General features: G+C 32.7%; 1 protein-coding gene across 2 annotated transcripts; it reads right to left on the bottom strand.

Moving 5' to 3' along the window:
• Positions 1 to 1392: 1392 nt before the first annotated feature.
• LOC110999151 (putative fatty acyl-CoA reductase CG5065) lies at positions 1393 to 25800 on the bottom strand. 2 transcript variants are annotated; one of them, XM_022268116.2, is made up of 13 exons: positions 25610 to 25800; positions 11037 to 11249; positions 10640 to 10797; positions 9822 to 9912; positions 9257 to 9402; positions 8487 to 8596; positions 8041 to 8124; positions 6116 to 6224; positions 5399 to 5475; positions 4434 to 4596; positions 3561 to 3711; positions 2592 to 2698; positions 1394 to 2282 (listed from the first exon to the last, which is right to left on the bottom strand). In XM_022268116.2, exons 2-13 carry the CDS (start codon positions 11232 to 11234, stop codon positions 2192 to 2194), a joined length of 1485 nt encoding a protein of 494 aa, XP_022123808.2. In that variant the 5' UTR covers positions 11235 to 11249; positions 25610 to 25800; the 3' UTR covers positions 1394 to 2191. The 2 variants fall into 2 exon arrangements, with proteins under 2 accessions (XP_045487415.1, XP_022123808.2); XM_045631459.1 differs by lacking the exon at positions 25610 to 25800 and having other exon boundaries at positions 1393 to 2282; positions 11037 to 11244.
• Between the last annotated feature and the right edge of the window lie 221 nt (positions 25801 to 26021).

The raw sequence follows: 26021 nt of genomic DNA, 5'->3' as shown, positions 1-26021 counted from the left end.
ATGAATGAAGTTGGCGTTCACACGCCACTTTGACAAGGCTAAACACCATCCCAATCCACTGGTTGTAATTGAAAATTATAATAATAAAAATAAATAACTCTCCCGACAAAAAAGGCTCGAAGGAGGCCTCGGCACGTACTAACGGAAACGGATGATCCAATCATGATAGCCAATTGCAAATTACATACTAATAAAAAAAACATATGTGCAATTCACACATGGTAGAAGTGAAACCTTCAAAAACAATTTTTTTATTATTAATCATATATAAATTAATCATTTTCCATTATCTAAATGTGTGTGTTCTTTTATAACAGTATATTTTAATGATAAATTTTAATTTATAAGTTTAATATAAATTTTTAATTTGGCAAAATCTAAAACATCGAAAGTTTGAAATTCGATCAAATGAAAAAGCGGCAGTAAAGAGAGGCTGTTTAATGCCTGCTATCTCATTTTCTCCCACGGTAAATGTTATGAATTAATGTTTCTGTTTCTTTTTACTGTCGCTTTTTCAATTGCATCCGGTTTGTAATTACGATTCTTAAGAAGTTTATCTATCTATCTCATTTTCTCCCACGTCAAATCTTATGAATATATGTTTCTGTCTCTTTTTACTGTCGCTTTTCCGTTGCATTCAGTTTGAAATCACAACGATTCTAAAGAAGTTTCACTTCAATAGTAGCAGTCAACAGATAAGGGTAAAAACTGCCTTCACCGGGGAAGGCAAGGACCTTTACTGCGTACTTCGCTCACTCCCTTTAGCTTTCGTCCTGTCCTTCAGGCGACTGACCAACCCGCGAAGGCCAAGCCGAGGTTCTAGTCTCACGAGAGACGCCCTTGCGCTAGTCGCGAGAAAACCGAGAATTCAGGCCGAGCTACGCTAGCCAAAACAGCCCGAGCTGAGCTGTACGGGCTCTTAAGGCCAACAGCAAGATTCCATTCCAAAAAAAATTAAATATTCCATTCTTAATAATGTAGTCTGTGTGAAACGAGAACCGTCGCGTCGGAAGGTTTGAGGTCACACCAGTGTTAACTATTACAAAACACTTACTAATATTACTACTAACAAAAAAAAGTGAGATATATAAAGTCCCTGGACACTACCTGGCAGGGGAGTAGAGTAAAAATTAAAAAAAAAAATGTATTACTACTAACAACGACGTTATACCTCCTTGCCGTTATAATACAACGACAGCAATCTTGATGATTAATTAAAAAGTCTATTTGGATCATTTTTATATCATTAGGATCGTTTTTTTCTAAAGAGTTCGAGTATGGTTTCTTCTCATTATTCTTAACACTGAAGGATCAACGTATAATCTACTAAAATAATAATTAATAAAACTACATTGAGAAATCTAAAAATTTATTACGGTCTATAATAAACAATGAACTAGGTTAACTAGATTTATTTTATTATTACATGGTAACTTACAAATGAGGTAAATGAAAATATTATACTTGTGCTACTACTAAGTACATAGCGTTTTACAAAATATATTTTAAAACTCTTAAACAGCTAATTGATGTTGCTATGATAAATGTGAAGTGATATGGAAATGGTAATCATCTATCACAATTTTAACCATTTATTTCTACATCTACAATTAACCTGTCCAATAACAATAAAACTAGATACTAATAATAATAAAACGATAGTACAATAATATCAATAGGTAACATTAAAATTATTTAAAGTATGATTACGCCCAGTTTAATACATAAATGCATTTTATGACATTTACAAATGTAACGTTTTATGCAGTTTGAATAGAATGTGTAATACCTGTGACACCATTTTTGTATATTGAGGTTGTTAAACGAGATACAAGTTATTAAGTTTTTGTAATTTACTATTTTATAGCCTATAGATATGATATAAATATATGATACCACTAAAATTTATGTTCTGGTATTGAACCAGTGTCTGAGTTTTATATGCAACAAACTAAATTTGAATAAAGTTATACTCGTATGTACATAAATTTTATTTTTGTACGGTAATCGTAAAAGGATTCGCTTTCATCTTTGTTCTAGCTTCGATCACATTTTTTATCGATATTGTAAGTCATTGTGACCCTTAATAGGTAAAATATTTGTTGAATGGCAACTCCTAAATTATCTTTAGTCTATGGCATTATATTTGATAGTCAAATGCTTGGTGATCGATGTCAGATGATGAAGTTGACTAGCAGAAAGTCCGTATGACGTAATAGTAGAAGAAGTAAGCTAGTAACCCGTAGACAATAGTCTGCACTAGAAGGTCCAAGTAAAACAATCTGAAATAGACAATATTAAATTATAGATGATGAGAGAAAGAAATTATAAAGATTTTACGTGGTAGGTACAAATATACACAGTTAAAAAAATTTCAGACAATGATTACTTTGTAAGTTTTATGGTGATACCGTGGTGTAGTAACAATGCCTTATTCCAAAGAAACTTATACAGTTAAAATGCCCATATTATATGCCCATACCGCATGACTAATAGACACGAGGGTTGGTTGATGCCGAAATATGAGGTATAAACGCCGTGATTACAGATTAAAGAGTGTGATAGACATAAAAAAAAAGTAATAAAATTACTGTGTGTGTCGGCGACGCGCGGCTGGTAGCGTGCTGGGATCTTCTTTGCAGCAAAACTCGCGGGCACCTTTAATGTAGTTACGGATGTAGGAACTCCATTCAACTATCTATAACAACATACAAACAATTAAAAAATTTGAAAAAAAAAACTTTTTCCGTAATCATATTGGTATTTTTTCTTGATAGGTGCAGACGAAAACGAATATCTAATGATAGATACTGAACATTTCGTTGTAACAGTTGTAGACTGGAATTAATAACTCACATAGACGCTATAGATTCCTTACAATGTAATAAAGATATACAGTTCATTTACAAGCTAATGCTAAAGTAGCAGAGGATCCTATTATATGCACAACAATGGAGGAGGGCCTTATATATATATTTAAATACTAGGTTGGAATTTTTACTTGGGAAATCGTCTAAAAATATCATTATATAAATGTCTATCCTATTAATGTTGACTTGATATGCTATTTCAAATAAAAACGTTACTCGGATATCATAATAACTTTTGACTATGATAATAATCAATAACTACGCGAACAATTATCACGTGCAAGCAGTGGCGTAGCAAAGTGGGGTTTTTGACCTGACACCCATCCGGATTCCGGTCTCTCAACTTTAAGAACAATGGCACAATGTAAAATTTCTTTTTCCGGGATTCCTCCACCAGCACTATGTAGAATTCGGGGATTTCCGCAAAAGAGCAAGTCGCTGTCGTGGGGGATTCCCCGTCCGTTAATCGCGATCTTTTAATAAATGATTCATGTCCTTTACTATATAAAATTTATTGCTTTTTACTTTCGACGGGGTGACACCACCAAATTCAGCACCGGGTGTCACCCAAAGTAGCTACGCCACTGCGTGCGGTTCTGTGCGAAACCGCGAAATGCAGCTAGTATTTAAATAAAGACTAGAAGGGTAATAATTTCTAAAATATTGTTTTATTTAAACATAATATCTCACCCTAAGATCTGTATAGAAGATTTTTCTATCGTTCTCCGAGATGAGGTTCGGTAGGGAACGGTATAATTCATTGTCAAAGAACCATTCCTTGGTAGTGTAATACTGAAGTACTTCAAGACCGTAGTTCACGCGTTTCTGGATCTTTACCATGCTGAAAAAAAATGATGTTTCCCTTTAAATGTTGTGCACACTTGTCGTTGATGCACATGTGTTTAGTTTTTTGTATGTTGTTTGATCTCTGTATCTGTATAATGTTAGTGTGCCTTTTAAAATAAATAAAAACAAATTATACACGTTAATATATGTTAAAATAATTAAATATATGTACGGGTCGGGTGCATAATCCGGATATAATGGAGAAACTGGGTCTACGGGTACCAAGTAGAAACCTGAGGTAAGCCTCGGCGTCTAAGCTTTTGGATGTACCTACCGCGCGCACATTCCAACTTGGTTAGCAAAGCGCCACTCACGCGAGCAATACATATAATTAACAAAATGTCCATTGAGGTTGACCTATTTGTTTGTACACTGGCTGAGTTCACAAGAGTTGCTTGCTATATTGTTAGTTATAAGATTTAGGATAGTATATAAGTTTTTTTTAAATGATTGTATGTAGGTTAGTTGGTGTGGGTAATATAATGGAATTCTATCGCATTAGTTGTAACTGTTAAAATAGGAAAATTTACTGGAATAAATAAATAAATAAAATAAATAAATGTTTTTTAACACTGTATATAACAAATGTATTTTAAATATAGTTCGTAGGAGGACGTCCACAAATACATATCATAGTTTGAAATGCACTAAAGATTAAATTTCTTAAAGAAATATGTGTGCGAAAAAGTTTTCTAAATGCCAGATTTTGTTACTCACAAAGTTTTCTGCCCCATAAGGAACATGAGTAGGTCCACGAGATAAGCGGGCAACATATGTGTGAGCAGAAGAGCAGCCGTGTGATGGGCGCGGGAACTTTTCGCTGATCCTCCAGGGTACCATAAGCATAGAGAGAATGGAAATTCGTGGACGTGAATACGACCTGTTGAAAAGGATTTTGTTATAACACTATTAATATATAATATATATATATATTAAAGATTCGGAGTGTACTCGCCGAAAAGGCAAAACTAAGTAAAATCTAATGTAAAAAAAAAGTAAGCCAACTTTACTATTTAGATTTACGATTGGTATTTAGGTTTAGCTTTTGAGGTACACATGCTTAACCAAAACAAACACTAGGTATTATTGTCTCAAAATTCTCGTGTCACAATGTTAGTTCCCATACTCCTCCGAAACGGCTCGACCGATTCTTATGAAATTTATTATGCATATTATGTTGGTCTAAGAATCGGCTACTATCTTTATTTCGATCCCCCGAACAATTAATTTTTATTTTGTCTAAAACAAATGTTTTTGTTATTATTTTTTATAATAAATACATTTATATAAAAAATACATGCAACCCTTAATTTTCACCCTTTTATTTGTAAATAAAAGCTTATGACATGAACAATGTTTCATATAGAGAAAAATTCACAGAATAACCTAAAAACTTTTCATTCCGGAAAACCGAACAGTCTCTGGGGTAGCAAAATGTTCCATGCTGGAATGTACTAAAAAGGTAGCGAAGTAAAATCACATTAAGGAGAAACGAACTTCTCGGGAGCAGTTAGTATAGATATAAAATACCAGTCCAGAATTCGCGAAAATGCAGTTTCGTTGAGCATTCTCCGAACTACTACCGACTATAAAACTAGGAATATTTTTTTTTTGGATTATGTGTCTGTGGTCGGATAATTTAAATACCTTGGGTATTATTAAATATAGCAATAATCTCTTACCCAAATCCAGGGCTTGTCCCCAAGTAATGGGATTGACTCCAGACTGTGTTACATTACAAACTCGCACCTCCTTTGGTCTAAAATTATCAATATATTAAAATAAAGTTTTAAAGCATTGCTTCGCGTGTTTTCGATGTCTGGAGCTGGTTGCGACGAATACAAGAGATAATCTAATAACGAATCATGTTATAGACTTATTTATTTAATAAATCGAATACACAAAGCAATGACAATCCACTAGTGATTTTTCTTACATTACCTAACTGTATAATATTATTGCATTTTAACTGCGACGATATTTTTAACTAACTTTAAAATAAAATTAAAGTAATTAAAATTATATTTTAATTTTATTTTAAAGAGCACTTGTTCTATATAGATATTATTAAAAATTAGTATCTCCCACATAAAAAATAAATCAGTCTTATTTCTTTAAGTACTCTTTCATTCCTTTCTTACAAATTGTGTCTACGCTGTGATATAAAGAATGAATTTAGGAAAGGAAATGTAGGTAATCAGCATTATATCTGGAAGAAGTTTTGTTTATTTGATTGCCTACAAAAATACAAAATCCCTGTAAGTAATATAGTAAGATGAATTTTACACGATTTATGATTTCTTCATAAGTTACGTGTAGCATAAAATAATTGAAAAGCAAGCAAGTCTTAGGTCTACCCTGCCTATTCCCTTGCTTCCTATAGAGCATAAATGTCATACCTATCTAATGCGGTGAGGTAAGCAAGGACCAGACAAGCATTGACAGCCATGTCCACAGGCATCACGTCAGCTTGGTAGCTATCGTTACAATGCATAGTACGGATCACACCTAGAAGTTAAAAAAGTATAGAATTGACATTTTTTTGACATTCCTTTACCGATCGAGCAAATGTTCCATGCAAATAGATATAAAGACCATTGATGCACGGCCTGGTATCGAACCTACGATCTCTAGATGAGACCAAGCTGAAGCCACTACGCCAACAGCAGCGGAACAAAAACTAAGATTTTTAAAAGCGTTTCAGTTACATACGAAGTTGCACATAGTATTGTCTTTTATTTACATAACTTTTACACATTTAAAGAAAAACACTTTTTTAACGGATTATAGATATGTATTATTATATTTAAACTTATAATTATTTGTACATAATTTTAAATTTAAACCGACGTTTCGCGTGCTTTACAGCGTGCGTGGTCACGGTGACTGAAGACAAAGGTGTTAAATGTCAAAAAGTATTACAGCTGCAGAAATTGCTTTTTTGGACATTTTAATTATACGCAAAGCAGATGGCACACTAGGTCACACAATACACAGAAAGGCAACACACACAGATAGGTACCTCAATGGTGAATCCCACCACCACCCGTCACAACTGCTCTCTGTCGGTAAATGTTTGTTTCAGAGAGCCCAACGTCTTTGTGATGCGGCCCACCTCAAGGAGGAACTACAGCATGTCAAACAGGTGCTACACCGAAACAAGTTGCGCATCCCCCGGCTGCATCACAGAAACAAAAACAAGACACAAACAGTTCCTCGCCAGCCAGCTTACCTGCCATATGTGAAGGGAGTTACAGATAGAATTAGCCGGGTCCTAAAACGAGCTTCCATTAATACAATTTTCAAGCCGCACAAGAAGATTCAGCAATTCCTAAGACCAATCAAAAGTAACACCCCATTGCAAGATGCAGGTATATACAAACTGGATTGCGACTGTGGCCTGTCTTACATAGGGCAAACTAAACGCAATATGTCCAGCAGACTCAAGGAACACATTGCGGACATAAGACATAGACGACACACAAAATCAGCAGTCTGTGAACACACACTAGATAGGCCTAATCACTACATACGCTTTGACCAACCGAAAGTACTTGCGAAAGAAAAAAGATTTTTCCCAAGACTGGTACGCGAAGCCATTGAAATCAAAAAACACGCCAATTTCAATAGAGAGGACGGCCTAAAATTATCAAACACCTGGGATCCAATAATATCCAAATTAAAATCTCAAAATAAACAACCCGCGAAAATGGAGGACACCGTGAGCAATTTCTGCAAAAACCCTACATCTTTTAGTCGATACCAACTCCGGGGAAATAAATACAGATAACACAACATTTTCTGCAGCTGTAATACTTTTTGACATTTAACACCTTTGTCTTCAGTCACCGTGACCACGCACGCTGTAAAGCACGCGAAACGTCGGTTTAAATTTAAAATTATGTACAAATAATTATAAGTTTAAATATAATAATACATATCTATAATCCGTTAAAAAAGTGTTTTTCTTTATACATACGAAGTATTACTAACAATTATATGTCAAAACAAGAATTACAGACAGTTATAAAGACACCTTATACAGAAACTGTGGAAATTCATTTGCGCATCCCCTGACCTAAAACGTTCTAGGGGTATGTGGGACTCGACCCACACCAAAAACTCTGTTATTCAGAGATTGGGTGATCACTACCCACTAAAACCACATCGAAAAGTTCCAAATAGCTGCGTTACAGGGACTCCTACATATTATAGACACTTACTTTTACTAGATGAAATATTAATAAATTATAACACTGAAATTGTAATTGAGTTATTAGGCCAGTTCCATTTTATACAAGCAAAAGGCAAGATATTGACATACCTTTGCCAGCTCCAACAAGCAACCCAGTTGGACCATTCATGTTGTCTACCCATCCTGGTATAGGTTCCTTTAAGGCAGCCATTACTATAATAAATTAATTGTTTAATTTCATAATTCACAACCAAACCCGTATTCCATTTAATACACAAAATAATAATTAAACGTAAATAACTTAAATTGTTTATTTATAACCAACCATATAAAAAAATAATATTATGTGCAGCTGAATTAGTCATGGAGGTATGGTAGATATCACTACTCATCGGCAGAGAAGACAGAGGCTGAGAGAAAAAGCCGACGAAAAAGATTCTAGGTACTCTTTTAAATTAGCAAATCATCAAACAACATTTATTTTAAAACAACCATACACACACCCTATAATTTATCAATCAATCGATCAATACGTAATCTTAATTTGAATTAAAAGACACGTAAAACATACGTACCAATCGAAGGTCTTGCGATGACGATTGGAAATTTGCCCTCATATTGACTAACGAGGTCCTCTGTGAGGTTTTTGGTATACGCGTATGTGTTTGGCTGCGGCTCGATCAATCTATAATAAAAAAAAATGATGTTTATGGAAAGATTATGTTCTATCTCGCTCGCATTCACTTCTGTTTCTCAAAATATCGGACGTAATTCGTTTTATTAAGAGAAATGTAAATACATGCACAAACGAAAATAAGCTCAACAAAGCCTTATACGGTTACTGGGTCACTTCGGGTGCTAATAGAGAATTTAATGTTTACTCCATAATTAACCATTAGCGTACAACAACAGAGCACGCGAAATTGTGGTAATGTTAATTGTATTAATGTATGCAATGTTAAAGAGAATTCCAACATCTGACTTTACTCTCGGGACGTAAAATGCTTGGCTCGTACAAGCCTAATTTATATTAATAATTTAATTGAAAATATTCCTTCGTAACATTCTATAAATATTGCATTATCATGACAAACAATTAATCGACTGGGGAAATAATGAGAGGAACTATTTGAGTATAAAACATAAAGATAGTTATTGAATATTTTGTTAGTTATTTAGTATAAATATCACTAAATAGACAAAACGATTATTAATTGTTTTCTCTGAATTGTGTTTTATTATATAATAATTGTTTCCTCCAAGTATGATTTTGTTCTCTTTGGAGTCTTGGACTGTGATGTTCAAGTGTACAGGTGCCAAATAAAGGCCCAAGCGTAAGTCATACTTAGGCTGTAGGTATGTAAGTAAGTCATCATCCATCCATTTCACAGTATGCACCACATCCTTTGGCGCGTGCTTCGCTGGGTACAAGCGCTCTTCGAGAGTGTGGACTTCACATCGGCAGTATGACGTCGATACATGCTCGAACACCTAAAATATAAATTTGAAAGTAGAGAAGTGCTTTGATTTTAATGTAGCAACTATTTACTAAATGAAATCTGGTTGCCATATAGTCTAGGTGAAATTTAAACAAATTCCTTTTTCTTGTTTTGTATGTAATCTTTCAATGTTTGTGTATCGTATCGTAGTTTCTATCAAAAATAAACGTCTGTTTTATGTACTGATTTTTTGTCTTTTATAACTCTAGATTCTGAGCACAATGAACAAGAGTCCGATATACCTCAAATTTTCTACTACTAGTATGTTAGTTATGTTTTAACTCCAAAACCCGAAAAAAGGAAAAGTATAAAAGAGTTCTTTTGTTTAATTAAATAAAAAATATGAAACTGTCTGACTGAAAATTTTATTTAAATGTGCTATTTATGTAAAATTATAAAATAGTTACAAACCTCTAGATTTTTAATACCCTCCACCAGTTTCAACACTTTCATAGTACCCAGTGTGTTCATATTAACAGCATCACGAATGAACATATCAAATCTGAAATCGTATAAAGTTATATTGTATCAATTCATTAACTTTGCAGCTTTACTAACTTTACACTTCAGATTTAAGTCGATAGTTATGAGGATCTTACTTTAATTAAATCTAGGCTTTAATGTGCCGCAAAGTAACATTAAACCAAAATATGGTAGCGACAGACAATTGGTTGAGGAGATTATAATAATACAGTCAAAATCTGTTATAACAACTTCAAAGCAACTCCTCATATTTGGTCGTAAAAACAGTCGTAACAGCCGAAGACGTTGTTGTTAAGTACCTAATACAATGGAATTCGATCGGGACCTTTGATTTTGGGCAATATAACCGAAATGTTGTTCTAGACGATGTTTACGTAAATGATTTTGACTGTAATAATAATCCAACAGCGCTACATTCATTAATTAGTCTTGGCATCAAATAACATCAAATTATTTGAAAAAAAAATTACTTTTAAGTATGTGATCAGGATTTTATCCGAGCCAAAAAGAATAGAAGAGAATTAGAGAGAATTAGAAAATTTTTGGACAAAAATCTACGACTTCGCTCGCCGAACAACGTCGGTTTTCTCACGTTTCCCTTTTATTATAATTAAATACTTATAAAATTAAAGTCTTTAGATAAATAACCGTTTTATTATGTACAGAAACGAAAAGGCTGAGTATAACGGGCGGCTTTATCGCTTATAAGCGATGTCCGCAAGGCAAGCAGTACTTAAAAGCTATACCTGACACACGCAGCACAATGAAAAACGCATTGCACTTCCTCTTGTATTGTCTGACGATGTTCTTCAGAAATGCCAATGTCCTCTTGCAAGATATCACCCGGTATCACGTGGAGTTTCGAGAAACAATCTGGAGATGTCGCTCGTAAACTCTCGTAGACCTGCAGCAGTTGAAAAATACAATAAAATTACTTTTAAGACCGTGAAAAAATAAGAATAACATTTTTTTATACAACGGGCAAGAGGCTTCTCCAATGTTTAAACATTGCCGCTCATAGAGATTTAATTTGCTAGAAAGCTCGTGAGTGCGTTGTCAGCCTTTAGGAATCTGTTTACTGTTTTCTTGTTTCAGAAATATCTCGATGTCTTATCAATAAATTTCTACCATTTACCAACTTACCTTACAATTAATAAAATCGTGCAGCCGTTCCTTCGTGCTTTGTCCGCGTTTGGGCCGCATTAGCAAGTATATTTTCTTCACATCTGGGCAGCATCTTAGCATCTTCTCTATAAGAACCTTTCCCATAAACCCAGTGGCGCCTGTTATAAATATAGTTTTATTGGCGTAGTACTCCGCCACGCCTATAGATGGCGCCATTTTGACTTTCGCTGCCTGAAACACAATGGTTTTCCATTCAATTTTAAATAAATATATTTTCATAATTACCTAATATTGGTGTTATGTCTTTAAACATTGTTTCATGCCGAATTGACAGTACCCCATAATTACCCAGGCATTGTTTTGTGTTTGTAATGATTTTTGTTTAGGTAAGTATCACTACTACAATATTAACTTCTAAACACCCATATAAGCACCAATTCCAAAAAGTACTTTTCGTTATAAAATACCCTTTATTTTAAATATTTGTTCGAGGAGACAAACACAATGCTCGCAAACCATTGTAACAGATGATGTAAACTTGTATTAGTTCAATGGAGTAACGGATGACGAGATAATAACTGACACCGCAACGCTATTATGCAGCGATGGAAAATCTCGGTTAAACTTTGCATTGCGTTTATTAACACTGATTGTTAGAAAACAATTAATTACGATTTTACGGGAATAATTACTGTTATTCTTGATCAACAAGGATCGTAGAACGAGTACTCTAAACAGTCGTGGTAAGGAAAACTTATAATTTGTACATGTTTTTTACTTATATAAATGCATTGCGTTTATTGCCGCGTCGCGACTTGTTAGTGCTGAAGGGTTATGCGGTTTGCTATTGTGCATGCCCACTAAAACACTAGGTCACCATATCGCTCTAGGTGGGAAAGTCAGTCCTATCCGCTTTCCGACACGCGATATGAAGCTTGTGTCTGCCTCTCTTGGCGATTAAAAAGAGTGGCGGAGAGTTTATTGCCAGTTCTTCTCTTCCGTTCTACGCCTTTGATTTGGGAACTGGCAGCAAATGTAAAATTAAAATCATTTAATGCACTTATATTTCTTTTTTTTTGACGTTCATAAGTGTACAATATGTTACCTATATGAATAAATGATTGATTTGATTGATTGATCTCCACGCCAATTGCCAATCTCAATTAAAACAATTATCAAAACTGTAATTATCTTATTTTCCTGTTGTTTGTATATTGCGATGGTAAAAAAGAACCAGTAAAATCAGATTGATTAATTATAAAAAATCCGCCTTTGTCAAAATATCGACTTTGAAACAAATGGTCTACAGGGTAGAATTCCAACGGCCCGAATACATTTTGAACATTGCTGCGTTATTTGAGGCCTAAACACACATTTAAGTTTATTTATGTGTTTCCAAGTAATATTTTTGTCTAGTGCTATGCCTAAAAAATTAAATTGATAAGGTTTCTTTGACTTTTTTAAAGGCAATTTTGAGTTAATTGGATATGCTATTATTGTAATTGCGAAGTTTTAGTCCGTTTTCTCTTCTTTAAAATAAAGAATCTCAAACTATATTCATAGTCTAATATTCATATAATCCATTCTTGTTTATAGACCTCATCTAGATAAAATGCGAACAAGGTTTATCGGTTTAAACAATCTATATCGTACATTTGTCAAAATTATAACACATTGAATTAGATATATTAATATATTATATCTTTAAACGCTACATTAATGCAAATACTACTTTTTAGAAATAAATTAATATTATTTAAACATATATTTGCAAATAGATAATTTTATACTATTAATTTAAAAAGTTATGGAACGTAGATTGTATTAAATTATTATCAATTTATCGTTTTACTGTAATTGTCAAATTGGGTTGCCATTTTTAGTTTCATTTGGAATCGGATTCAAGACTTCATAGTTTACTTTTTATCTTGATTATTAGGTACTTAGGGTAACATTAGACTTAGCATGACTTGAGTCTCAAATATATACACGTATTTAGAAATTAAAAAAATAAAAGGATGTACAGTTAAAAGACAGTATTTTGCACTGCTAAATAAACAATTGAATGTCATCCCTCTATCTAAATTTGCCTAACTTGGTTCTTTTATTAAATTTAAATAAAATACATAAATCAAACAATAAGAACTAACCTTAAAATGTATTAACTAAAATATATTATTGAAAGGAGTTCCTTTAGGCAAGGTTCCGAAGATACTGGCAGCTTCCCCTTTTGAATTGCTTGACTAATTCTTTGTCTGAGCCAGCTCTTCGGTCTCCAGTGACGTCGACTAACTTTTTTTTATATTTCCTTATATGCAAATATAAGGTCCAACGGTCCACGGACCAAGGGTCTCGACACCGAATGGGACAATTTGGTTTTTATGCATGTCCCTTCTACATGTCTTTTGTATGATAAAAACGATAACACCGAATCTAAATAATTATTACGTAAACGAATTAATTACACATTATCAAAGGTACCTTTTGCGAGTCACGCCGCGGGCGGAAGTATCACTCGTAATGAAATAACTGGCCCGCTTATTAATAAGTGTTTCAAGGTCACTGGTGGTCATATATAGTTGCCAACATGTTTGCATAACCACATCGTGCGAACCTTTTCCATAGTAATTCGAATTCATAAAAACATTCACCAAATCGAGCGACAGGAGCCGTCTTTGCAGTCAACGAATGAGTATCGGAATACAGCGAACACTGCCGCATCAATCAAACTTTTGGAACGAAGTTTCTTATCGCACGATGCGAAAGAAATTAAGACCAAAAGTTGTAACGACACTTTTTGCTATAGTTGTAAGCCTGCGACGTGCGCGTGTGCACAGAGAGCGAGTTCAGTTGGAGTTTTGAACGTGCGGTAGTGTTTTGTTGCGAATTTGCGATGTTGTCGAGTGACACGGGATCAAGTGAAGACAGTGATTATGTATACAGAAAGAAAAAGTACATATTATCTTAAGCATAGAAAAAAACGTGCAAGACGGAGATTTTGGTTATGCCAGCACATTCGAGAAAGAACATTGAAAGGGGAATATAGGCTATTCTACGATTTAGACGATGAAAAATTTAATAACTATTACAGGGTTAGTACTTAGTAGAGAACAATTTCGGGTGATGAAAACCGCGAGCGAGTCCGTTTCAAACTAGTGGGCGAGACCTTGCCACAGCGGACTCGTTTCAATCACTTTTTACTCGTTCGTTCCGTCCCGCTCAGCACTTTCTGTGTGGAAACGCTACTATGTAATTTGTCGCTGCGAGTTGAACGGACTCCGTAATTACTCCGCTCCGCTCCCTAGAACTGAGCGAGTTCCTTTCAACTCTTTCTGCTCGCTCAGTCCTTTCCGCCCGACTATTTGTTGGTGGGAATACAAGTATGCAGTTTACGTTTGCGAGTTAGACCGAGTCCTTAATGGGTCCGTTCCGCTCGCGGTGGAAACCCGGCTTTAGAGGTTAGCTAAGTCCTTCTTGGGCTGTGTGTGCTAAATAATCACAATTGTTTGCAGTGCTTCGAGCGGGACAAATTTACTCACAGAAGAGCTGTTTACGCGTGTCTTGCGCATCCTGAATGTTATTGCATGTGTTTATAGTTATAAAAAGGTTTAGGTTTTATGTTTAAATTATGTTTTTAATTTAAATTTTTGTATTTTAATAAATTTTCTATTGTGAAGTTAGTTACTGTAAAAATAGGAAATAAATTTATAAATCATTTTCATACTGCCAAGGAACTAGACGCACGATGATGAAATTCAGCTAAAGTTCTTAAACCGAACAACTCTTCAAGATGCAGAGACCCACATCTATACGCGACGCCAAACGTTCAATCAGGTCGGAATTTGACTGGTCGTCGTTGATTCGAATCGCTCTTAAAATATTAATAGGTATATACTATTTATTTCCAATAAATATAAAAATAAAATAATTATCATTATCATTATCATTTGTGATCGTCATTTATTAATATTCAAATGACGTCTTTGTTTTTGTTAGTTTAAAACATGTACAGCTATGTATACTGCATCCAAATGCTATGCAAATTTAATATAGTTGTTTGGTTCACAGTTTGTCTTTATCGGCATACAAGTACATATAATTTTGAATAAATACTTATTGACAAAGAAGTGTTGTTTCTCATCGTGACTTTCCGTTATGTACTCATTAATAGTAATATCAACATATGTTTATTGATTTATTTCTTTTTGCAATTGACTACTATTACTGTTAGAAAACCGGCATATGACTTAAGAGTCATATTTACTTAATAATAAAAGAAGGTTACAATTTCAGGTAATTTACATTAAAATACATTTGTATTTCTAGTCAGTCATCAGTCAGATACTTTTTTGGCGTAACAAGATTTTTTTTTTCAAAAAATTTGATCGACGCTTGTTGAAAAAACGATACTATAGAAAATAGGTATTTAATGCATCGCAAGTTTTATTCGCAACCAGGCTCCAGAAGAACTACTCCTTATATGGAAACGTTTTTACAACAAACTCCCGAGCGAAATTAGAGAACTGTCACTAAATAAATTCAAAGCCCTTGTTAAAAGTAAGTTAATTAATAAAGCCTTTTATAAATGTGACGAATACCTAAATGATCCTAATCCTTGGGATTGATGTGCTCCAGTACAAACAATTTGTATTAAAAACTTGGCGATTGAAAAGAGTGGCGGAAAGTTTATTGCCAGTTCTTCTTACCCTACGCCCTGGACTTGCGAACTGGTGGTAAATATAAATTTACGATTAATTTAATTTGTTTTCCTTGACGTTCATAAGTGTACATGTTTACCTAAATGAATAAAGATATTATGACTATGACTATGACTATTATGCATTATCTAGTTAATAAAGATTATTTAAATATCACAAAAAAACTAAATTGTTAATTGTAGCTAACAGGGTGTCGGTTTTTGTGACGGTGTGCACGCGCTTCGTAAAAATTTACGCAGCGCGTGCTTCCTAATTTTCCCTAACACGCCAAAAGAAGTATATAACTTCAAAAAAATTATAAAAAGGACATAGGCATTTGAAAATTACATGAGAACTCAAGAAGGCTAACCATATCCATGCAACTTCCTCGTAATCAAGTAGCCCGCAATATCGCAACACTATATGTTTAATCTTATATCTGTTGTAGATTTTTCTATGAGTAGGTGTGTATTATATATCTGTTGTGGATTTTTTAGCGTTGGGGTGAGCCGTAAAGTCAACTTATTTGGTTAAATAAACAAATAAAGTTCAAGTACGAACTTGGAGAACACACGTCATTTCCCGTAGTGTTCTTTACACTAAAACAAGTATGTAATATTTATTTATTTTAGGCCTTATGTTCTAAGAATAAAATATAGTGATTACATAACCTTCGGATTCGACAATCATACGCACACTAATAGGCTAAAATTTTATTATTATTAACATATTCCTATACTATACGTGGGCTTTAATATTATAATTTATTTCATAGAGAAACTAATAAATATACATATATGGTAATTTGTATATAAATAAGTAAATATCTGTATCTTTTGTCTCTGTAGTTGTATCTTTAGACTATAAACTTGAAGAGAATTCGGTATATTATAAATAGAAAATACGTGTGAAGACTTTTTGTCGACAATCATCCTAAACCAACAAAAAACGTTTTCAATTAATAAAATATGTGAATTTATTGCTCATAATATCATGAATTGACATTAATTGATAAAATTAGTAAAATTATAAATATAAATGTGTGTAGCGATGAATACGATGCATTCCGCGCTACGCAAATCTGACTTCCATACGTCAAAGTAACTAAATTTTATGGTTTTAGATTTTCACTTTTTCTTCAGGGGGCAAACGAGCGAGGTTCGCCTAATTTTAAGTTATACCGTCGCCCATGGATACTCTTAATGCCAGCTTTCAAATATTGGTGCGCTCTTTTCTTGAAGAACCCTAAGTCGAATTGAATTGGAAATACTTCAGTGGGCAGCTGGTTCCACGAAAACTGTCTTGAGAAACGCTCAATTGTAGAACGGTGGACGTCGAGGTGATACAGGTGGAATTTCGTATGCTGCCTCAACGTCCGATGATGAAACTCAGCTGCAGGTGTTAATCATAACAACTCCACTGAACACTCTCCATCATAAATGCGGTAGATGATGCAGAGTGACCCCACATCCCTACGCAACGCGTCCGGTTTCCGAATCTCACACTAAGGGATTGAAATTTGGATAAAATCAATATTAAAGTCGGGATAGCTACAGGAAGTTATAGAGTAACGATGCTTATTCCAAGCCGCTAAACGATTTCGCATATAATCCTAGTAAACAGTTATGCAATAAATATTTTGTGTTTGTCTATAACTGTCGCATACCTAACCATGCTATTATGAATTCCCACAAGTCGCGGAAGATGTCTCACTCGTGATATGAATTTGTAAGCTGTATTTATTTTATTTACAACGGATCATATGGTTTACAAATGATTCGTATCAAAATATTAAACGTTGCCTTTAATTGTAACTGTATTTTTTTTTTGATACATTGTCTTGTTGCTGAGACATAATCTAGCCTAATTTAAGACTAATGAGTAAATGAAGTCTCATTTAATTTGCCAATATGGATATTTAACATTATAATAAACATTCGTTTGTCAAAATTAATTTCGGATTTGTAGTAGTCTTTAATTTGCTTACCCAATTATGCAAATAAAATTTAAAGAAAACAAAAGAAGACTGAATTTATTAATTTTTTTTGCATACGAGGCATCCAAATTATATTTGTCAAAATCTTGTATTTTTGGTCAACCTCGTACATGATTTCTGATCTGATGACAATAATATCGTAGAATATGTTGTCAATATAAGTGCGTAACAATTTTTAAAGCAAAAGTCTAAGAACTATGTCTTTATTTTAATTTACTGTTACAAATTTAATAAATATAATGTAATTAATAGGTATATTTTGATAAATAGTAATACTACTAAATACTACAATTATTTTTAGAAAAAAAAAATCCATAATCACCAAAAATATACTTCTGTACTAAATATTTGAACAGGAAATATTTGATTTCAACCAAATCAATTCTTTTAACAATTTTTTTAATGAATACAAATTAGGCAAATCCATAAAATTTAATGGCGGTGATTCATATTGAACATTAAGAAGTCTCCGATGGAGAATCAAATGACATAATAAATAGCAATGGTTTTTACGCGGATGAGTGACTATATACTAATTTTACATTTAAAACATCGTTAACTTATAATAGTAATACCAATTAACAAAACTCAGACTAGGTACATTAATCAAATCAAAATCAAAATATCTTTATTCATATAGGTAAACTTTTACACTTATGAACGTCAAGAAAAACAAATTAAATTAATCGTAAATTTACATTTACAACCAGTTCGCAAGTCAAGGGCGTAGAGCGGGTAAAAAGAACTAGCAAGAACAAGCAACTGGAGCAAATCAATCCCAATGATTAGGATCATTTAAGTATTCGTCATATTTATAAAAGGCTTAATAAGATCAATTGTCAAACCAGCTGCCTAATAAAAAATATTATAGGGTGCAAAAGTTGGAACCTTATATAAAAGAAAGTACACTACGAATTCTTGATGTGAATTCAAGGGTTAATATTGCTCAAGAGCTTCGTAGATATTCGTTGATATAGCTTTAACAAAATTTATTTTTAAGATAATTGTAATAAGTTCCGGACAGTTATCACCGCTGCGGCAATATAACCTTTTTGCTGTGTAATACATATATAGATATATAAGATTTATAGTCGAGATAAATATTTAATAATATAAATTTTACATATGACTAATATATTTCGCGTATAGTGGTAGCTGGTTTGACAATTGACTTAGATTCAAACGATAGTGTGTTGACAGTTCGCGCCATATGATTATTGTTAAAATAATATTGGCGCGTTCTACTTTGTCCATATTATGTTGTCTGTGGTTTTTTGGACTACACTACTATGGGTTTGATACTCTATATTCAGTTAATTTGCTTTTGATAACTTTGACTGGCTGTAACTATTTTAATCTCTGCTATATTAACAATAAAACTTATTCAAGGAGTAAATGATTATTTAATTACAACCACACTCTGCACACACAACAGTTATAAATGAATAAAACAATGTTACTTCAAATAAATATTATTATAGGCTTTCCTTACATCGAAATAAATAAAAAAACCACCACAGAAACGAAACAATTACAAACACAGGCGGAATGAAATAAAAAGCTTTGATATAAGTGTTTTATATCCAACTTTGATTTTGTTTTCTTTTGTTCGTTTAAAATGACCGCATGGTGACCCCAGAGCTGGTACATTCCTCAGCATAAAAGCAAGTATCCAGGGAAGAAACAATGCCAACATTAAGGGTACGTAACTATTCAGCCAAATTTTTCAACTCTGTCTCACCGAGGCAGAGAGTGGTTAGATTTTGATAGGGAGTTAAAATGAACCATGACGTTGAAAACACGAGGTTCTAGTCCACGTTCCAAAGTTATATGTATACACAGTACCAGTAAACAAGTGTTTAACGCAAACATCGAGTCATATTTGATAGATCGTGTGAAGTAGCGTTTCTTGTATTTACACTTGAATCTTGAAGCCACAATGAGATCATACAAATACATGTTTATTCCTATATTTTGTTTAACTCGACAATAACATGCTATTAAGTTTTTTTACTAATAAAGCTAGCTTTTGTAAATTACTTGACTCAAGGTCCCGAATCCAATTCGAAATGGATTGTTTTTCAAAACAGTTTTGATATAATTGATGTAATATCAATAAGGAAAACCGTGGTTTGATTCGTTTAAAATTTATCAATAACAAACACATTGTTCTCGGATATATTACTAGACATAAAGAAAAGTTATTCTATCCGTTTCAAATTCGAAAGAATTTCTTAAATTTATATTAAGAAATAATTGATCTTTCTTTGTTATATTTAAAAGGATATTTATCGTCTTCCTTTAAGTCAATAAAAAATATTATTATGTTGGTTAATGGCTTACTACATTGACACACTGTCATCTATTTATAATTATGTATTCGTTTTCTGTGAAACTCTTTGTCTCACTTTATATTCTATTTCTTTCTGTTTCGATTAAAGATCTGTTTGTTTCCTGATAAACAAACAATTTATAAAAATACTATTTAGCCTCTGCCTTTACCGCTGATCTTTATAGCCCTTTTCAAAATGAAAAATTAAGAAGGCTGAATCTAGGACTTTTTAAAATATGAACTTTCAAAGGTTTTTTATAATTACAAATATGTATATGAAATGGACGTTTCAACTTCGTAGATAGCTATTTTTATTTAAATAAAAATGCAACGATAAGAAAGTGGTGTAACCGGAATTCAACCTTCACCGACATAACAGCTGATTGTATGAGTTAAGGAATTTAAAAACGTAGTTTTTAATGTGCATGGGAGCCATGTGAACAGATAGAAAAAAAAAACATTTGTCTTTTAAATGGTTTAAAATCAGTTTTAATAAACCAATAGAATGAAGACATCTTAAAATATATATATGAGATCCTAACGAAGATTATAATTCGAGTAAAAAAAGTAATAATTTTATTACAAAATAAATTTCGTTTCGTATTTCGTAATAGATTAATGGATACCCCAAAAAAACCGGATGGTCGTGTGTAGGCCTAATTAGCTTAATATTCTTATTTAACAAGCCGGTATTAATTTTGATTATTTCTTAATGTTAAAAATGTAGATTAGTCCGAACACGATTTGGCATTTCACAAGAATGTTACACTTTAAACATGTTCTTATGTATTTAGTTTAAATTGGTATAAAATAACTAAATGTACATTACTGTAATTTTTCTGTCTTTATTGTCTCATGTCTTTATTTTCGAGAAAGTATTATGTTGATGAAACAGAGATTTATATATAATATATATATTTATATATATTATATATTTATATACCACTCTTTATATGTTTTTAAATTGCATTAAATTTTTATGATTGTTTGAAAGAATTACAATCTAAACGAAAAGTATCTTCATAGTTGCTGTTGCTGTAGTTATACTAACCTAATGAGAAACAAAGCAAAAATTCTAAAATAAAATTACAGTTACGTACTATACATCGCCCAAGGAAGTCAAAAACATTAAAACAGTCGTAATAGTACATGACGACTTTGTTCCCCGAGGCAAGCGATATATCAAAAACGAATTGTATTTTGACATACGCAAGTCATCAAATTCTGTGTCACGTGATCTATCACCGCTTTAGCGAATAATGATTTTGACACAAAAATTAGAAGAATCTTGTTACCGGAGAACACGTGAGGTCACATCATGCCTCGGGTTGTATTAAATGATTTCGTAAGTCATTGAACACGCCTTGGAGGAGCGTGGGGTAACACGGACAATGTTACTACATCGACACACTGACCTTAAGCGACGAAAGGTTCAGACAAGTGTGTCACTGATTAAACCTGACCTCTAACATAACCTGAAATTTGATTAAATCTAATGAAATAGCCAATCAATATATCTAATAGTACCAACCATTGAACTATCATTAAATACATCTTTCACGCATTAGCTGTACGCCTACCTTAACAAAACTTTAAACTTGTACACAGCCGAACGTAGCCAGATTTGCTTCTTGTACTTTACTCAACATTTTTCTTATTTTAGTTTTTCTCTTACTAGGTTTGCCTGGAAGAGATCCCTTGTTAGCGATAAGTTTACTCCTTGCATCCCTTATACATATTTTTTTATTGTGTTATTTATGTTTTATATAATAAATAAATTAAATTAAATAGTTGTTCCAGTCATTCTGAACTGTAATGCACGATAATTATTTCCCGTTAAATATTGGTGCATAAGGTATTTATAGGAAGACATATGCATATGCGTATATGTGGAGTTAGTGTATTTATGATACATAAAGGCATTTTATTACAATAACGAAATTATTCATTCACGCCTCTTTTCCCCTCGCGTGGCGTAATCTATTCGCACACGTTTTTGTATTAGTGCAATATCATTCAGGGAAATATTACCAAATTATATAGTATTGCACACTAGGATTTAGTTGTGTTTAATTCAACTTATATAATTGCTAAAAACTACAATCTCCGTGGCTCAAGTTAATTTTATCAGAATAGTTAATTTAATACATTTTAGTAGACTTTAAAACCTTAATTTTAATGTATGCTCTTCTTATGCTGAACTGACAAATGAACAACAGAAACAGAAAAATTATCTTAGTTGCCTCCGCGAACTTAGTTCTTCTTTAATATTATGCTTTGTTTTTGAAGAATTAATATATATAATGATTTTCTCTCCATAAAAGCTTTTGACAGAATTTAAGGGATTATTAAAAAATGCATTGATAGAGCAGTGTTCGAGATTTTCACTAATAACATAATTTTCGATTAATTTTTATTTACAAAAAATGAAACTGTTACAAATTTATATTTTTAGATTTGATATAGCTGATTTTGCTTGTTATTATTATGTACGACTTTTTATTATTAAAAGAAAATTTGAATGCAGTATATATAGTGGGTTTATTACTAACCAACTAAGTACATAGAAGCACCTGGATGCGATTATTTTATTGTGGTCGTAACACAAACGCAACCTTAACAATAAAAGTATGAACCATTATAGTATTCCTTTCAGAACTAGTGCAGCGTTATTGACCTAACTTGGCTGCGTGCTGGAGGCCAAAATTTTCAGGTAAAACAACCTGAATTATATGATCAGAACAACAGTGAACGAGACTTAAATAATGGAAAAAACAATACTTAAATTAAAATAGCCCAAACGTCACATATACGACGAAGATTAAGAACTGACAATTTCAGGTGTATGAGAAGACGTAAAATGCTGGTGGGTTTCCGTTTTAATGTGGAAAGAATGCATTCTACTTGCTGATTTCTTTTTAAACTACGTGTTTGGAGTAATATAGAATAAGTCGAATATTGAGTTTAATATTTTAAGGAATTCGTGCTATATGATTGTTTCATTAACCACTAAGCCTGTATCTTTTTCGTCAAGTGTTAGTTCAAAACGTAGACAAATTCTCGACTCATACATGACTCATTTGTAGCCATATTTAATGTAGCGGTTTATTTGAAACATTGTTTTTTAAAAACAATTTGTAGGCAGCTCATTACTTACAATCGAATATTTATGATAAAATTTTATTGGCAAATATCATGCAAAATAAGGTAAATAATAATTAAGTGCTATCGAATATTATTTTAACATTTAAACACACACGTAAGCATAAGAATAGTTGGCATTTAAAGAGTTTTAAAATATAAAATTGGATACAATAAAACAAAAAATAACTTTTAAAATATTAATTATAAACTTATTATTACTTTTGCATGTCATACAAAAGAGAATTATTCTCGTGGTTTCACACATTAGGTATAACGCGTTATAAAATTATTAAAATCAAATAATTAATAATTAATAATTTAAGAACGAAAGTTACTGTGGTTTAAACTGATGTTGTTATCTATGTGTATATTTATTGCAATTTTATTACGTTTATTTTTTTATGTTTCAAATAATGATAAATGCGTGACATAGAAACCGGTTGCACATATAGGTAGACAAGGAATTATATATATTAAATTTTCAATATGTTTTAATGGTCAAAATTAACTTGGTTTTCACTTGTGTCATATATCAGATATGTTACAATTCTGACATATTTGGCTATTAACAAAAGACTACAAAATATAAATAAACATTTTGGGCCAAGATTGTTTTGGCACAATTTATTAAATTCAACTATAGTTAATTATTTCATATAATATAACAGTATGATGTAAGTACAATTCTATTGACGGATTGTGCGTCCATAACTCTGGGATGGGGGTTGCACCAAAGTCAAATTATTCATGTCAATATACTAGTTTAATTTAACTTTTTAGTCCCAATCCCTATCCCAAAGTAAACTATGTTTAAGAAGTGTTAATAGTTGCTTCTTTAAGGCAGACAGGGCGTTTCTGTCGAGTATGTCCAGACTTGTGAATTACAATTCCAAGGAGTATTATTCATTTATTTATTTATGTATTGCAGTAACAAAGTAGTCACTGATACATGCATGTAACACAAACACAAACACAAGCCAAGTGCTACCCCAATTATAGGCGCATACAACATTCTAATTATATGAATCTTATACACTAGACAAATCATTTTCTTTCATTTATTGATTTCATTTCTTTCATGAAACAAACGCTGAAATTTATATTTGATATTTTATTGGGAATAGTGTGTACTGGGAATTTTAATAGATAAGTTATTCCAAGATTTGTTCTTTAAGTAACTAGCACTCAAATAAGACCCCTCTTTTCAACATTATGCGAAACATTTATATTTCGAGTAATTATTTATTGTGACGTAATTTAGTTTCATCAAATGTTGGGTAACGTGTGCAGTATTGCGCGTGAGACACTTTCTAAGAGTTGTATAAATTAATATATTAAAAAAAATATAATAATCCCCCGCAGATGAGTTTTAGCGAGCAGAAACGTTTATAATTGCCCAAAAATTCCAATCGATTACTAAATTTGTAGAATATTTTTCCTGTTTTAAAAACATCAGTGCGCCATTGAATCAAAAAATACACTGCATTTATAAGATTGATCAAATCAAAATTATCATCATCATATCAACAACTTGTTATGATAACTTGAACCCTTTGGAGTTTTGCGATCGATATGTATGACGTACTAATTAAATATTTTTGTATATAATGGCAAGTTGCTCCAAAAATGGAAAATAAAAGCTAGTGCCGCGAAGTCAGTAACGTGACTTTCACCCTTTGAAGAGGAGTAGGCCCGGCCCACCTGTAAAGTTGAACCAATGTATTCACAGCGATTGTGTAAGATATCTTGGCTTATATGATGATTGTGGATTAACGTGGAAGAACCCCATCATACGTAAAAAGCAGGTACTACAGCTTAAGTACAACCAATACTGGATGCTAGGAAATTCAAGACTTTATCTAGGCAATAAAACTCCTTACATATCAAGTCATCCAGAACCCTATTTGTGTCCAACTGTGGGGCAGCGCAAGGATACCAAGATGAATATAATCCAGCGACAATAGAACAGGATCCTAAGAGCAATTGCAAAAGTACCATGGTACAAAACCATGGACGGAGTTCACGCACAAATTGAAATGAAATCAAAGAGAAAATTCTTAGAGTGGCAGCTAAATACAAAATAGTTTATCTGTCACACGAGCATGCTCACCAACTAATGCCAGAACAGTATGTGACACGACTATATTCTAGCTAACTGGCAGTAGATGAGTAGATGCTTCCAATGGAAAGCCACTCCACTTGGCAAAGCATAGATTCGCTCATCGCCTTAGGGCTGATGATGACGCACAGAAGAAAAAATATAATGGCTAGTGAACCCTTGCTTCCCCAATATATTTTTGTTTTCTAAAACTTATGTACGGTGTTGATTGATTCGATACAAAAAAATCAATAATTCTAATTGAAAAATTATTCATAGAACTTTCAATTATTTTATTATTAATATTTAAGCTTTTAAACTCACCCCTTTGACTGTAATACGAAACACGCCACAGTAACAACACAATCACAGGCACTTAAATCAGTCAAATTACAAATTAGTTCTGGCAAATTTAGTTTGACGAAATTTTTAAATTAGTTAAGACTAATTTAGTTTGACTAAATTGAAACTAGGCACAGGCTCTCAGGGGCACTCGCACTCTGATACTGACTTTGAGATTACAACCTTCATATGAGAACGCGCGTTGGAATTTACACGTCGCTATAACTTACTGACAGACGATCGTAAGTTATTGTGACGTTTACTACAAAGTATATTTATAGTTTTATATAGAACTCAAGTTGTTGTTGTTAATAATTCTTAAAATAAAAAAAAGAAACTCAGCAGGTTGAATATTTTTTTTAAGTTTTTGTCAATAAATGACAAATGTTATGTC

Source organism: Pieris rapae, chromosome 15 (assembly GCF_905147795.1).
Source record: "Pieris rapae chromosome 15, ilPieRapa1.1, whole genome shotgun sequence".
NCBI classification, from domain to species: Eukaryota; Metazoa; Arthropoda; class Insecta; order Lepidoptera; family Pieridae; genus Pieris; species Pieris rapae.
The sequence above is the reverse complement of the archived record's forward strand: the minus strand, read 5'-3'. Positions and strand labels throughout refer to the sequence as shown.